The 15822-nt window shown below is 36.8% G+C and overlaps 3 protein-coding genes across 7 annotated transcripts; all 3 read right to left on the bottom strand.

Annotated features, from left to right (window-relative positions):
* Nucleotides 1-4: 4 nt before the first annotated feature.
* LOC112186333 (transcriptional corepressor LEUNIG) lies at nt 5-7142 on the bottom strand. Of its 4 annotated transcripts, none has more exons than XM_024324708.2 (18): nt 6982-7142; nt 5950-6047; nt 5727-5836; nt 5107-5481; nt 4937-5025; nt 4732-4819; nt 4574-4640; nt 4308-4357; nt 3870-4127; nt 3563-3754; nt 2961-3203; nt 2503-2620; nt 2278-2387; nt 1939-2088; nt 1377-1532; nt 1160-1276; nt 683-889; nt 5-472 (listed from the first exon to the last, which is right to left on the bottom strand). In XM_024324708.2, exons 1-18 carry the CDS (start codon nt 7011-7013, stop codon nt 329-331), a joined length of 2604 nt encoding a protein of 867 aa, XP_024180476.1. In that variant the 5' UTR covers nt 7014-7142; the 3' UTR covers nt 5-328. The 4 variants fall into 4 exon arrangements, with proteins under 4 accessions (XP_024180476.1, XP_024180477.1, XP_024180479.1 ...); XM_024324709.2 differs by having other exon boundaries at nt 3563-3748; XM_024324711.2 differs by having other exon boundaries at nt 3563-3742.
* A 921-nt stretch (nt 7143-8063) lies between these two features.
* On the bottom strand, nt 8064-11977 carry LOC112187749 (sodium/pyruvate cotransporter BASS2, chloroplastic). The gene is made up of 13 exons (XM_024326664.2): nt 11869-11977; nt 11563-11671; nt 10844-10961; nt 10662-10703; nt 10470-10583; nt 10320-10382; nt 9866-9993; nt 9660-9741; nt 9246-9297; nt 9062-9159; nt 8815-8973; nt 8593-8682; nt 8064-8501 (listed from the first exon to the last, which is right to left on the bottom strand). The coding sequence occupies exons 1-13, from the start codon at nt 11975-11977 to the stop codon at nt 8424-8426; spliced, it is 1242 nt and encodes a 413-aa protein (XP_024182432.1). The 3' UTR covers nt 8064-8423.
* Nucleotides 11978-12780: 803 nt separating this feature from the next.
* LOC112190720 (B3 domain-containing protein Os11g0197600) lies at nt 12781-15549 on the bottom strand. 2 transcript variants are annotated; one of them, XM_040515748.1, is made up of 5 exons: nt 15037-15549; nt 14734-14882; nt 13679-14012; nt 13471-13598; nt 12781-13258 (listed from the first exon to the last, which is right to left on the bottom strand). In XM_040515748.1, exons 1-5 carry the CDS (start codon nt 15053-15055, stop codon nt 13019-13021), a joined length of 870 nt encoding a protein of 289 aa, XP_040371682.1. In that variant the 5' UTR covers nt 15056-15549; the 3' UTR covers nt 12781-13018. The 2 variants fall into 2 exon arrangements, with proteins under 2 accessions (XP_040371682.1, XP_024185965.1); XM_024330197.2 differs by having other exon boundaries at nt 12783-13258; nt 15041-15549.
* Between the last annotated feature and the right edge of the window lie 273 nt (nt 15550-15822).

Here is a 15822-nt window from a genome sequence, read left to right as displayed (position 1 = left end):
ATAGTAAACCCGAAAGCCGAAATGACTAGTTAGTTGGATAATGATAACCAATAAGCTTTAGTTTCCCAAGCACCATGAGCCACAGAGGGCCATCATATTGCTCGAGGTTGTCTAACAAAACCATCGTCGTTTGATACTTCATATATTATAAGCATTTGTTGCTGACATCGCAAGTAAGCTCTTCTATGGGTTAAACTGGGACTGCTAAGATCTAAAAACTCTCTTATGTACTTACTATGACATAGTATAACCCAATATAGAGAACTAACAAAAGCATGTTGTAGCCGACTCTTAGGATGTGTGATGCAGATGGTAGATAAAGACTAAATCACTTCCATAACTTCACGAACTTATCATGGCTAGCTGAAGCTACCATGCCAGTGGAACTTGACGCTGCCAAAGAAGATACTAGCTTGTCATGTGCATGCAAGGTCATTGTCTTGTTCTCGCTCATGTTCCAAAGTTCCAATGTCTGGATAAACACAAATTCACAATAAGCAGAAAACCATTTAGTAGCTCCAATAAGAGCGAGTCATCGCATAATAAGTTTATCTTTAAAGTAGGATTACACTTTACCAAGTATGTGAATCAGAGAACCAACCCAATATAGAAGTGAAGTAATCTAAACACAATGCTTGGTTAAATGAAATTGTGAGGGAGAGATAGAGCAGTTATGACTCACCTCATAACAGCCGATAACCAACAATGATGGATAAGTAGGATGGAAGACGCATGTCTGAAATTTGTTGCCAGAACACGGTAACTCGTAAAGGCATTCGCCTTTGCTACTGGAGCCAACTGCCCATACTCTAACCGAGTCATCACTCACAGAGGCTAGATACTCACCAGAAGAATCCCAGCACACAGAATTGACAAGGTTCTTATGACCCTAGATGACAATACCACAAGATAAACATCAGAAAGCATTCCATCGGGCATTTTCTTATTGAGCCAAGAAAAAACAGAAGACAGGAGAGCTGCAGGAACAGCTTTATGAATTGCTTCAAGTCGTCAAATTAAAAAGTAGCAAATAACTGCATTATGCTGATATACACCTCATTCAAGCAAGAATGTGGTGGATACCTCAATTGCCCGTTTGTGATCAAGTTAAAAGTCAATACCAAGCATGTTATATAGTATTGGGAAGCTCACAACTAACCTGTAATTTAACCGTGCAACTTTCGGTCTCTACATCAATTATGGATACAAGAGTATCACCTGCAGCAGCAAGCATCCTTCCAAGACGAGGTTGAAACCTCATCTGAGTTGCACCACCCTGATAAAATAGAGAAAGTATTATTGGAGCTGACTAAACAAAGTACCAAACTATGTTAGTTCCTTATATAGTGGAGATAAATTAATTTCATATGTCATACCTTGGAAACTCCAATACAACTACCATTCTTGATACTCCAGTATCTTATCTCACTGTTGTTATCACAAGAGCACAGAAGATCCTCTTTAGTAGGGTGGAAGTCTAGTGACATAACAGTTGTAGAATGTCCCATAAAAGTACGAAGTGAATAGCCAGGCTGCACAATTAATAAGCATTCAATACACTAGATTAAATACAAATGGACGGTTCAGCAGTTAACAGAGTACGATAATGAAAGATATCCAAACAACCATTTGTCAGATTTTACACAATCAAATTGGTTGATTCTGTATTCAATTTTGAGCAGTACTTAACGAATAAAATTTATCAGTGACCAATTCTTTTATTTCACTTGAAACTATGGATTGGCTACTATTAACAAAAATTTGTTCCCATATACAAGCATAATGATAGCAATCACAAAAGGCGTGGACCTAAAAAATGAAAAGACACAGTCAAGGTCAATGCAAATAGCACTGCATAATCAATATTTGATTGAGTCAGAGATAAATGAAAAAGAACTATTGCCTTGACCATGAAAACAGAAGAGTATATTTACTAACATTATCAACATCCCAGACCCTGACAGTTTTGTCAGCGGAAGATGTAGCTAGCCTTGACATACTAGGACTGAATCGAACATCCGTTATCCACTGAGAATGCTCTTCAAGCGTAGACTTTACAGTGAAGGACTCTGTAGACCACAATACAGCCTGCGCATTAAAACCATCAAGAAATAATGAATATTTTGTGTTTTCAGAAACCTTATATCAATTGAAATAGTATTTCAAACTTTTCCATTACATTGCAATGTTGTTGTTGTTTTTTTTTTGAATGAAAACATAATATATATAGTTGTTCATGCCCAGCCTTACATAAATACTTTAATTTAACTAGCTCACCTTTCGATCATGCCCACCAGTGGCGAGTGTTTTCCCATCTGCTGAGAAGTGACAGCACTCGACTTTACTTGAACTTGCAGTAATAGCCCGAACTTCCGAAAAAGTGAAGCCTAGTTTCATTAAGAAAAAAAGCATTCTATTATGTTTCTACTATAACATAAGTAAAACCATACATCTTGTGATGTATCAGTGACAGATCAATACAAAAGTCAGCATTGATCGTACCTTTGCTGACATCTGAACACCGAGCAACTCTATCCCTAGGGTCAGCATCATCATGTGATAAGAATGATTCAACATTATCCTCTAAAGATCCATCATCCACAAATCGGTCCATATCATTCTGCAATATACAGCCCTAGTTAATGACTGACAAATGAAGCGCTCAGAACAATTTGCTGCAACGAAATAGTCTGTACTTTCTCAAAGGGCAATAACAGGTAATATGAGGCAAGCCTAGCATGTTACACCTACTACAAGTGACTTGGTGGAATACAACTCAAGACCTAGGAATAGGGAGAAAATTAGAAATGTGGTTAACATTTCTCCATCCAATATATCAACCAGACTCAGACCCACTGTGGTACATGCCAATAATTGCTACTGAACAGAGAAGGGGCTTAATAAGCACCCCAAATGCAATTCATGCAAACAAGTTGATAAAACAATGACTAGCTTCATACCAATTTATTTGGCACCGAGGCAACTGAGCCTAGACCATCAGAAGCAAACATAAGCAGAGACTTCGATGAACCGCTATTATGGGCCAAAGTTGGCACAGAGTTCGCATCTCCTGCCGTGTGAGTAGAAGGCGTTGAAGGTGAACTGGGGGATGGTCCAGTGGTATTAGCAGTCCCTGAACTATTGGCAGGACCTGAAGATGACACTGGCTGCTTCCTCTTTCGCCCCATTTGATTCTTTGGAGCCTTTAACAAACATGGAAAACTAAATGAGAAAACCAGCCCGAATATATCTATTTTCAGCTCTAATCAGAGGATCAAATCCGCATCAATAAATACAGACTAAAAACAATTTACCCAGGCAATATGATGAAGTTCAAATCTTATAATTAAAATAGATGTCATAAAGGATAGAAAGGTAACACATGTAAAAAAGAAAATATCCATATTGTCTCACTATGAAAAAAGAAGGAATCAGTAGTTTAGCATTCATAAAAAACTGTGGCACATGTAGATAATTTGCAAAACACTTTTTCTGAAAAGGTCAAGTTGAAGAAAAGGAAAGACACATATAATTGAAAGGATCTATAGCTATATAAACAAACCTGATCATTGCCTTGAAAGGAGTTAGACATGCTACCACCAGCTGTAAAGCTGCCAGCACCAGTGATCTTTTCTTGCTGCTGGATGTGTTGATTCGAACTCTGAGGGTGTTGACTTGAAAATGGATGCTGTGAATACTGTTGCTGTTGTTGGTGTTGGTGTTGATTGTTGCTTTGCAGCTGCTGTTGCTGTAACTGATAAGTTGGTTATTCATATAAACCAATATGTTCTGGAAGCTTAAAGTTTCACAAGGTCTAATGATTATAAATATATCATGAGGTTTTCCAAATTCAGACCCATAAATTATACCTTCATAAGCATATCTGCATCTGCACCAGGCATTACAGGGCAACCCACTTGAACAGGCGATCCAACGTTAGGTACATCAACGTTAGGTATATTTCTATTGAGGAGCATTGATAGCCTTCTAGTTTCCAAGTCATTGGTAGATGGGGAAGCTAAATTTTGTTGTGCCTGAAGTATAAGTTGCTGCTGGAGCTGAAGCTGATTAAAGGGCTGAGAGGACTGCATCATGGAATTTTGCTGCTGAAGAATTCCAGGTCGAACCTAAAAGACAAAAAAAAAGAAAAAAAGGTTAAATCTCATTAGAAAAGAAGACATGTACTAACAAAGGCGCAAATAAAGATCAGACAATCCAGTTGAAATACAAGAAAAAGATAGATATATAACAAACTACAAATCAGAATTGAGGGAAATGCAAAAGATAATATCAGCACTGAGCCCTACCGTTAAAGGCCACCCCTTCAGAGTCAAATTGCTACTGCCTTCATTTGATCCTAATATGAACAAATGAATCATTCATTGGTAAAGCGCAGGATTATAAACACAAAATTGCACTCCAATCAGATTTCAATACTAATTACATGCCGTGTGACTGAATAGCAACAATTCTCCACTAAGCCAAAGAATTTTACTAGTTGATTACACTACACAAGTTTCATATCCAAATCAAATCCGGTTATTCCTAGTAGAGAAAACATATAAATCAATACCATGAAGACCAATCAATGATCCTTCTGGCCCAGCAGCTCTGGGGTTCATCATCTCACTCTTTATGTCCTGTTTCACCATGCAAAACGGTCCCAAAATAAGCAAACAAGAATTGTGAGGATAAAATGAAGTAAAAAACAGACTCAACAATGATCATTACCTGCATCAATCCAGGAAGTTGCTGACTCCGATTGTGAGCTTGTTGAAGATTCCCCAACATACCTCCAGGTGTACCATGCAGCATTTGACTGTATGGAAGGAGTTCAACAACTTTCATTTTGTGTAAAAAATCAATTCCATGCGAAGAGTATGTTTTACATTATAAAACCAAGTCATGATAAATATGAAATATTTGAGAGAAATACCCGGGAGACTGGCCACCTGCTGTGGCTACTTTCACCAATGATGCACGATTTGAATCCATAAGCTGATTCATATTGTCACCTAACCTTTGCTGCATGGTGAATATTTTCACTATATGAAAGGAATCTATGATAAAACGAAAGTCATTCTGAATTTAGGTAAAACTTATTACCTTCATAGCCGCATCATCCAAAGCATCCCTCTGTATGGGAGGCTTTAATCTGTCCTCGTACATTTTTGTTGCCATGACATTTGCAGTTGCAGAGTTCTGCCTCGAAAGAGGATCAGTGCCAACAAGCCCATTGGAAGTTCCATTAAGAAGTTGGGTCCCATCTCGTCTTTGCTGCTGCTGCTGCTGCTGCTGGTGTTGCGGGTGTTGTTGTTGTTGCTGGTGTTGTTGTTGTTGTTGTTGTTGTTGTTGTTGTTGTTGTTGCTGATGCTGCTGCTGCTGCTGCTGAGCAGCATGCCTTTGCAAAAGATGCTGCATTTGCATTTGAGGATGCTGCTGAGGCTTCTGTTGCAGCTCCCGAGCCTTGTTCACTTGAGTCTGACACAGCAAACAAAAACTGGCATTAGATCTCCATAATTGCATCAAAAGTTCATGAATCTCATAATATTCATTCTTTATAATCCTTAAAGAGAGTTCTCCCAAAAGAGTGCAACATTCCGGTTGCACCGAATAAAAGATGCAACAGTTTTGCCATGCAACCTCCCAAAAACAAAAGTATCAAGTAAACCCACAAACATAAATTGAGAAACAGATAGGAACTATTAGAAAACCAAAATAACCACCTCAATATAAGATGCAGCTGCTTCAGAGTGCTTTTCATTCGTCCTAGCGATGAATATGTCCCAGAAGACAGACCACCATTCGAAAAGAAAGCCACCGGGTGCATCAATAGCTGGTATTATTGTACAATCCAAGAAAGAAAGAAAAATCAATTTGGATATGAACATGCAATGTGCAGTAAATCTCTGTAATCTATGTACTTTGGCATTATAAGCATGTTCTTACCTACAGGATCTGTAGAAACTTTTCCTTCAGCTTGAAATGCCTTTGCAGAAGCATGTAAATTTCTCTTCAGAAGGTAATCATATATATACACATCCAACCTATGATCCAAACAGAATTATGCCCACATGTCAGAATCAAACAACTTTACGCTTCTGAGAAACACAGAGGGTTTATAATGCCAAACATGATATCTAACATGATGCTAAAACCATGAATCAATGCAAAGAAAATGAATTGAAATGCCAAAAATTTAGCTTGTTAGTTTTTGAAATCTGGATCAAATTCTTTCATTAATTAACCTTAACACCCAGTTGAGCAAATTTGTTTATTTACTAAAACAACCCATAGGAAACATCAGCAGACTTTAGGCCATATTTCCCTGCGAAGAAAGAAACAACTTTCTGGGGTTCCAATTTCCCTGTGATCTGGGCTCCACTCAATAAGCTTTTTCTTAGCTGGTGCTGGTAGTAAGCTTTTTCTTTCTTTCTTTCTTTTTGGAAAAGAAAAACTAAGCTTTAGTGTTCTTAGTTGAGGAAATTCTCAATCTTACTACAACAGAAACTGAAAGTTAAACTCCTTTCCTCTTTACCAGCTTATGTTCTGGAGATAGTCCTCATGAGATAACTGCAAATACATAGAATCTCCAAACTCCAACCCTCAATTCAACCAAACAGACCCCAGAAGCCATTGAATTACATCTCAAAATGTGCCAACAAGATCACCAAAACATGTAAAAATCTAAATACCCATTAGAGAATAAGATCATAAAACAACAACCTTCAAGCCCAAACAGGCAAAAAATTACAAAAGCTTGATCCTTTAATCAATTACTACAATCAACAACACAAACTGAACCCCAAATGCCAAAAAAAAAAACCAACAAATACCCAATTGAGAACTAAGAAAAACAAATGGTGCCCCAAAACCCTAGAATCAAAAACCCCTAAGGCCCAAGTGCGACAATAATAATAAGAAGAGAGACAATGAAAAAGAACCCAGAGATTTAAGACCCTAAGAATTACAAAGACTTACATTTTATCAGCTTCCCAATTGGCCTGAGCCATGATGATGATTTCAATTCCTCAACAAGATGATAACGTTTTGCAGTTTGAAAGTCTCTATCTTTTTTGCTCTCTGGGTTTTGTTTTCTTCGAAAGTTTCTTCTTCTGGCTTCTTCACTCTGTTTGTAATAGAAAAGTTGAAGACCATGCCTCCTCGTTGAGTCAATAATAAGCTAGAATTTCTTCTTTTTTTTTTGGCCCTTCTTTTTAAAAAAAAAATTATTTCTTTATGGGTTTTTGTTTTTTTTAATCAAAAAATCCAAAACTTTGGTGGGCAAGTATGCAATAAATATGCCTCTATGGACTATGGCTATGGGGACCAAATCATCACTCTTATAACAAATTTGTACTCTTCCAGTAATTTTAAAATTTCAATATGTGATTTTTCTTTCAAAAATTAGTGTTTGATTCTAAGTACTATTTGATAACCCCTATATTTAGCTATGAAAAGAATGATTTTACGATGTTGACTTATTTCATATCAACTCATATGATTGAATCATTTTGTCATTATTGAAATTAAAGTCGTCTTCTTTTATCGAGACAAATTTATTGATTCATGTTTCATGTTGTTTTGTAGGAAAAAAATAAATAAATAATTACTCAATTAGTAGAATCTTTTCCTTATTCAATTTCACAATAACTTTATAAAATGAGTAGTTTTGGCACATGGTTTTTGTAACGATCTTGGGGTGAATGGGCTGATAGTGACAAACAAAAACAGAGAGGTTCAAAAAATAATCAGAAAAAGTTGGGCACATTTTCTCTATTTTTTCTTTTCTCTTTCGCTATTTTATTATTAGAGATGAGATTGACACTATTAACAGTGTCAGAATGGACTCTCTGATTTACCTGTCTGTCAAAATGTCTTTATTTATCTATCCCAGAAAAAGAGGAAAAAGAAAGTTTGACTGGCCAAAGTATACAGAAAAAGTCAAGGACAAAGTGGTTGGGACTTGGGAAGATCATGATGCGCTTTATTATTTATTGAGATCTAGATGGTTTCTCCTTCTAATCCCTCAGTTTCATAACCAAGGTGATTACTTGATTGAGTGATTGATAATCAATGATTTAGTGCCTAATTAAGCACCAAAACCATGCCAGAAACATAGTCACAGGTCACACTCAATACTAATCATCAATAGCTGCTGGTCCTGTAAAGTGTAAAGAAATTATCACACAAGAAAACCTGGATTGTGGCACAACATTTGCCACACAAAAAACATAAGCCTTCAATTATTTCCAAAATCTAGAACAAAGAAAATCCCTTCCCTTTCATTCTTTACCATTTTCTGAGTTCTAATGACCTGAATCCAAAGTTTTCAAATCACAAAAAACTGATGTCTAATAATGCAAACATGACCTTGTAATGAAAGAAAACCATCTCTAACTAGGAAAAGATGAGGCTACTTCTCATTCCTTGAAATCATCTTTGTCATCAACCGGAAGGCCTTTGTTTCTCCAGAACACAGCGAGACCACTGCCACCGAGCTGTAAGTTGGACAATTACGAGAATAAAATTTAGTTAGTAGTTTGGAGAACCCCCATAACTCAACTCGAGAGATTTTAAAGAGAGCCATACCGCCATGCAAACAACGCTAACAGCAGAAGGGACAGCAACTAAGGGGTTTGTAAAATGCTTTTGAGCTAGTAAAAACCCAAGGGCCGAGCTCTGCAAATGAAATTACCAAAACCGTAGATTAGAGGGTACTTCCTTGTAGGAAATATGATCAATGATCTTGTTCGTCCTTGGCTAACACCACGGGGAAGCAGTAAGGAAAAACTGACAGGGAATATGTTTTACCTGCATCCCACACTCTATGGATATGGTACGAGAAGTGGATTCACCAAAAGATATCCTTGAAATCCAATAGCCAATGGCAAATGCAGCAGCATGTAGAGCAGCCACCGGGAGTATTAATTGCGGTCCTTGTGCTTTCAAGACTGCAGAAACTTGTCCAATCTATAAAATGATAAGAATTAAAGTTACCTCATTATCCACTGAAACTTCCATTGTGAATTACTCAATCCAATATATTTTGCAAACTTACCGGGCTCGCACAGAGAAGAGTGGTGAGAATTACTCCAACCAAAGGTGTCACTGAGCTTATTTTTGAAGTGAACTGTGGGAAAAACTCATTTGCCAGTACTGTCACATGAAGCAGGTACTCCAGTGAAGATTATATCATAAATGTCTAGATGCATTTTCATATTCTGATGATAACTAAAAGTTACCTCCAATAATCGTTGGCACTAAAACAACTTGGAAAGTGCTGAGTGCTAGGCCCTGCAAAGAGGATAATACAAAGATATCAAAGTCAATACCTCTGTATAAGTAGTACTGAGAATCTTCAATCCTACTTCAAAGTAGTAAAACGAGCCTTTATAAAGATAATGTTGTTATCTTTTTACTTTAGTTTAGATAATATTGAATAAATGTTTCATTTTGTTACTAATATAGTTGAATCCCCTTTACCATACTTTATCATACTGCAGCCCCATAACTGATGAAGTGTGTAAACAACTTTTGTTCATTATTGGTTCCGAAATCACATGGTATCTATGACCAGATATACATAAGAACAGATGGATTAAGTACATTGGCTGATCATCAGTATCGCACTGATTATCCATCATGTTTGAACTTACCGCAGCATCAACTGGAACAAGCTGGCCAGCAAGCAGCTTGGTAAGAAGAGGTGTCATAACAATAGCTCCTATTGTTGAACACCTACACAAAGTCCACAAGATAATCAATAATTTAATACATGACGTTCAGATACAGCAAAAGCTATAGATTTTTGTTTGATAGACAACTATAAACTTCTCAGACAATTATATGGCATGCAACTTACGTTGTCATGAGAACAGATAGTGCAACATTCCCCTTTGAGATATAAGTTGCAACATTTGATGCCTGACCCCCAGGACAGCAGGAGACCAAAATAAGACCAGTAGCAATAGGTGCAGAAAGCTTTAGCGTCTGAAAAGAGAGAAAAAGTCTTGAATACACTAGAAGGTCGTGTTCAACATTGTACCATCCAAAATATGTTTATATGAAGAACCAGCCACCTTCCTCCTTTTTGTAGGGGAACAGCTTCCCCCTTTTTGTAGGGGAAGAGAGGATCATAAAATAAGGGAGGTAAAAATGAGCAGGTGTGCTAAGGTCTGTACTAGCAAAATATTTACATATAATTGCAGAACATACTAATCTAATACCTGTTATATGATCTCAAATGGTATAAAAGAAAAACTCCATAGGAAAACTACATTTCAAGAGTAAATTACACAAAAGCCATAAATCTTTACCAGGGCAATGACAAAGCCTAGTAAGGGTTTGATCATGTACTGAGCAAGAAATCCTACACCAACCTGCAGCATAAAATTTAATAACCATTACAACTAGCTAATTCTATCTGTCAAAGTTCACCGACTTAAATGAAAGCAGATGCTACTCACAGTCCAAGGATTACGCAAGCATCGTCTAAAATCCTCAAAAGTTAACGTCAAACCCATAGAAAGCATGAGGAAACCAAGGCCAAGGGTAAAAAGGTCTGTCTCCAACCAAGTTACCTGTAGGAACCCCGACATTAGGCTAGATATACTCTAGTTGATATGTCATAGATAAAAGAGTGTGCAAATAGATCTTACAGCAGATGGTTTGTAGATCCCAACAATGGTGCCCAATATGACCTATTTCATGGAAGTAGAAATTAAATTTGCAAGTCTTTCCAGAGATCAACATTGTTCAGAAGAGAAGTATGCTTAAGAAAGTCTGAATAGAGAAAACAGGATCATAGTAATTATATTCATTAGTGTAATGTGATACCTACCCATACAGGAAATAGAGTTGTCAAAGTTTCAATTATTCTCTCGTACTGACTCATTCCAGTAGGATTGGGAAGATCTCCAGATGCATTTGCAGCAGCCTTGCACAGAACTTTGGAGTTCCTACATATACAAGTAATATATAAAGAATGTAGAACTGACTGGTAACTAATCAGGAGGCGCAGATTACTTATCGAAATAAAGAAGTCCTAAAAATGCATGAAAAGAGCAGCCATCTCTGTAATTAGTTGCTAAATGAAGACATTTTACGTTTTGGACGCATTACTGGTTAGTGGTAAGTACCATCTGGTGGGTTGGGTCAGAAAAAAGAAAAATCAAAAGAATTTAGGAAAGCAATACAAACCTGATCACAGTAAGAGTGAAGATTTAACTAAACATAAGTTAACTTGGATTTGACAACAAATAACATATTAAACTTAGAGCAACTAAGAACTATAGGGCTATCAAAATTGCTTCAGCCAAGTTCTCTGAAAATTTAAGAGCTCTGTCTTCTCCTTTTGGTATATACCACGTCTCCAAGGACCAACTATAACTAAAGAACAGCAATGTAGCTTATTCGGGTCTGCTTAAAAAGTGAACTACGGTAACTTATTGTTCCCACAAACCAGCATATTAATCAATAAAGGCTATACTTGATCATATCAACAATCAACATATATGCTCATTTTATCAATCACTACCAAAACAACACTAGATCACACACCTTGAAGTTTGAACTACTGAAGAACCGGCAGCAACAATTGGACTCCATGTCTTGCTTTGAATTGCACAACTTCTTCCCTTCTCAAGCACAGAAATTTCACCTCTTACATCTGAAAACCAATCAATTTTCGAAAAGTAAAATACTTGAAACAGAGGTAAACAATGAACTGTCACAATTCCCACATGATGGGAACACTGAAAAGAATTAAACTCTTGCTCCCAAATCACCAAATAAACTAAACCCAATTGCCAAAAAGCACAGAAAACACGATCCCAGAAAGGAAAAAAACACAGAAGTCAAACATACCAACATGGGTTGGGAGCCTCCTTGATGATAAAGAAGAGCTTTGCCTATAGTAAGCTTCACAAGTGTTTAACTTGAGATCTTTGAGAGCAAATCTAGACAAGGAAGCCATTAGGTCAAACTAGGGGATTCAATAAACAGGAAGGGGTTTGAATTTAAACTTGGGATAGTGAAGTAGAAGATTGGAGTGTGTGCATATGGAGCTTGGCTCCAAAATTCTTAATGGCTTTGGCTTTGGGTTTGTGTTGTTGGCGGTCGTGGAAACCAATGAGATACACATATCTATAATCTATCAAAGGAAATCTAGCCTCATCCGAAAGTCGACAGCCAAGCTTGATTGGTTTGCTGCTGACTTAAGTGACAGATATTTACACGGTAGACCTGGAGCTCCCACAACTCTGATGTCTGATGTGCAACTTTCCAGCAGATAACGAAAGCCTTTCGGCTTTTAGTGTTAAAGAGTTCTTGACAGAAAATGGTGGAACAAAACAGAGTTTTTGAATCAAAAGTATACATTTTTGGCCTCATGAACATAACAATCAAATCAAAAAATTTACAAAAAAGTGTAAGAAATGAACAATTTGACAAGGTGTCATATAATTGTCCAAAAAGAAAAGAAAAAAAAAACAGACAAAAGTGTTACTATAACGTTGAAACTTGAAAGAACGAAACTAGTATTTTATGAAAACCGGCCTTTGGTTACGGGGCCTCTGACATCTCTAAAACCCATACTGTGAATCTTTTTTTCTTTTTTTTCCAGAAACTTTGAGGAATCAGCCCATTTCCTACTCTAGTTGCTTCTGTTCTATGCATAGATTATCTTCATTTGTACTGCTTGAGTTTCTTGATGAATATTGGACTCTGTTTTGCTCTGTCTTTGCTACAATTATATAGAATCATTAGATATATATTAGCAAAAGAATGGAGGGAGTCCAATATTCCCCTTGAAGTTGAAAGGCAAAGGTATAATCCAAACACAATAAAAGCACAATACCATTCCATATCCTACAGAATAATGCATACAGAATCAATGTTTTGTGTTCTTCTGAATGTACCAAAACAAGGTGCCCTTGTTACACAAACATCCCATTTAGTCTAAACCGCATTAAGAAATTAGTATCTAATGTCTCCAAACTGAAAAATAACTCAAATACTACATTTTCCTAAAAGAAACGTTCATCACCGCAACCTCATTTGTCTTCGATATCAGCTCAAAGTCACATAAATCTCCCTCTTGCAATCCGTTATGGCTCACAAAACGTAGCCAGCCTCCACTGAACCTACTAGACTTCTGGTAAGGATGGATCCAGTTCACCTCCCAGACCATGTCTCCAACTTGAAGCTCAACTTTCTTTGGCTTGTGTGTGTTCCTCATGAAGCTCCTTGGTGTGAGCTGCAAAAGTTAGATAAACAAGGTACATCAATCTAATCTGATACCAAAAAGTATGAAACTTTTCAAAGTAATGCAATGCCTCTTCTTTCGTTTTTAAAGTTGAATCAATATAAGGATACTGGGGATTGGTAATCACAAGCACTGCTATACTTGGTCAGAAAAACAAGTTTGATATATATATGCATCAATATGTTGGGTTCATGTTTCCATACCAATGGTCCCTTGGTCACATGAGTCTGGCACATCTGGACACTGAAGCAGGGATTTCCAGAACGGTTTACGGTGGCTAAATTACGAGGTCTACCTCTCCTTGACAATTTTCTTCCACAAACCAGTTCCCCTGCATACATTAAAAAAGTTAGGGCAGATTTCTGAAAAGTTTCGATTAAATTAAGTTTGTCAGTTGATAAAGAAACTTACTAGGAAACTCAATTTCAGAATCTGAATCAGAGTCCACAACAATCACATCAAAATCATCAAGAAGCCTGTCACTTTTCCCAGCCTTTGACATCTTATTGCAACGATTGAGCCCATAAATTTCAACATTGAACTTTGCATGTCCAATGTACTGCAAGACCATATATTCACCTAGTTTCAAACAATTTCCCTCTACAAATTCCCTCCAACCCTTTTTGAAGAAGAACTCTCTACTAATCCTTTTCAAACCAACAAGCCAAGATCCAGAAAAAGTCTCAAGGTGGCATTGATGAGGCACCTTTACTTCAAAATTCTCACAAAAATCTTGGGGGACTTTCTGTAACAAAAGTGTTTGAATCAATTATCAATATATAAATTATATTAAGACCAGAATATAGAGCAAACAACTTATATCTTGATCACTGAGAAAAGCACAAGCAACTTATATGTCTCTCCTGTTTCTTTTCTTTTTTCCTTTGATCATAGTTATGTGATTATCTCAAACATGCAGAAACTTGTACTCCAATAATGATAATGAATAAAGTGGGATACAAACTAGGCATAAAGAAGTAAGTACATTGACCAGTTGACAGATTCTTTAGATTTTATGTTGCATTCAGTAGAGGTTGGGTTTTAAGGACTCATTAGGTTTCATAACCTAAAATGACAATAATTAGCCAATTAAGTTCAACATACAAGATATAGACTAATTTACTAAGGAGATAATAAAAGATCATATCAAGCAACAGTCACCATAGATGAGCCAAAAATCTTGCACCAGAGAAGACTACAATACCCACTATAATACTTGATCATGTATATTTCTTTGGCTTGCATTTAAAAACTTAATTTAGTGGCCAAATCCAAAACCCCACAAACGGTTATGACAGATTTACAAGCAGAAAACTTTTACAACACATACAGAACACAAGAAAGTGAAATTGCATGTGGAGTTTCTATCTTTTTGCTTAGAGAAACATATAAAGGTTTCAGCTTTCCAAAAGTGAAGAAAATCTATCTAAAAGAAAGAAGATTATGAAGAAGTTGAGGGAACATACAAGCTTCCCTGTTGAAAGAACAGAGTAATCAACACACTTGTAGAAGCCTGGATTTTCAGAGCCTTCATCCTCTCTTCTTCTGCTGCAAGAACCCATCACAGAGTTGGCTTTGCTACCTCTTCTTTTTGGGGTCTGAATAAGCTTTGCTCCTTTGGGCACCAGAAACAGCAAGGCTCAACAAGAAAATGAAAGTATAAAAGCCTAGAAAACCAACAGAGCAATATATACACAAAAAGGATGAAACGAAACATGAAAATAATTAGTAATAAATGAAGAAATTAGAAAGAACTGAAATGAACATACTCACTGAGAACAAGGACATAGTACAGCAAAAACCATTGGTTCAAAAATAAATGCTTCAATTCAAAGCACTACTCTGAAATCTGGATAAGCTTGATAAATGCAAAGCCTGTTTGGTTTCTCATTTTGTGCTTCTGTCACTTTGCTGGTAAAATCCTTCATAAATTGCCTACCCTTTTCTCGTGTCAAGTTCCTCTGTCCCTTTGATTCTCTTTGATTCTGCACAGACTAGTTTTAATTTTCTGATAGCCTCTGGTGAGTGGTGACTGTTGGGCCTGCTTTGGTTTTAATGCATTTGTTCTTACAATTTGAGTAAAGAAGCCCTACAACGACCACAAATCTGTTCCACAACATCCCACATAAAACTGCATACAGAATCAAGTTTCTTGTTCTAGTTTTAATATAATACCAAAACAATGTGCATTTTGGGCACAAACATCCACTTAGTCTAAACATGTAGAAAAACTGAAAATCCAACTGAGAAACAACTCCACTATTACATCTCCTAATAGAACTCTTCATCACTGCAACATCATTTTCGAGTAGTATCATGGGATATCCAACAGATTGATCGCCCCATGTGTGCCACATCAAGATCTGAGAAGAGAAGTGAGAACCAACAATTTTCTTGAGAGCTTCCTATGCGGTACTCTTTCGGTTTTTTTGTTTCTGGGAATTAAGGATACCAGGATTTCTATAGTAGCTAGGTGTATATTGATGGAGGCTACAGACCACATATAGTAACAGTCTCTACCATTTAAACTAGAGCAATCAGCAATGCATGTCGTA

Source organism: Rosa chinensis, chromosome 2 (assembly GCF_002994745.2).
Source record: "Rosa chinensis cultivar Old Blush chromosome 2, RchiOBHm-V2, whole genome shotgun sequence".
NCBI lineage: Eukaryota > Viridiplantae > Streptophyta > Magnoliopsida > Rosales > Rosaceae > Rosa > Rosa chinensis.
Note: the sequence above shows the minus strand (reverse complement) of the source record. Positions and strands in the feature narration are given on the sequence as shown.

Bases quoted from the DNA above. Each gene is read 5' to 3' on its own strand.
- LOC112186333 (XM_024324708.2), bottom strand. From the start codon at position 7,013: ATGGCTCAGGCCAATTGGGAAGCTGATAAAAT. The intron at 2,621-2,960 runs GTATGAAGCTAG...TGTATATTGCAG, and splicing joins CCTCGGTGCCAAATAAATTG to AATGATATGGACCGATTTGT. The intron at 1,277-1,376 runs GTATGACATATG...CTATTTTATCAG, and splicing joins GTTGTATTGGAGTTTCCAAG to GGTGGTGCAACTCAGATGAG.
- LOC112187749 (XM_024326664.2), bottom strand. From the start codon at position 11,977: ATGGCTTCCTTGTCTAGATTTGCTCTCAAAGATCTCAAGTTAAACACT. The intron at 8,974-9,061 runs GTAAGTTTGCAA...ATCATTTTATAG, and splicing joins CTCTTCTCTGTGCGAGCCCG to ATTGGACAAGTTTCTGCAGT. The intron at 8,683-8,814 runs GTAAAACATATT...TTTCATTTGCAG, and splicing joins CCATAGAGTGTGGGATGCAG to AGCTCGGCCCTTGGGTTTTT.
- LOC112190720 (XM_040515748.1), bottom strand. The intron at 13,599-13,678 runs GTAAGTTTCTTT...TAATGTATGCAG, and splicing joins TTCTGAAATTGAGTTTCCTA to GGGAACTGGTTTGTGGAAGA. The intron at 13,259-13,470 runs GTATGGAAACAT...TAACTTTTGCAG, and splicing joins ATGTGACCAAGGGACCATTG to CTCACACCAAGGAGCTTCAT.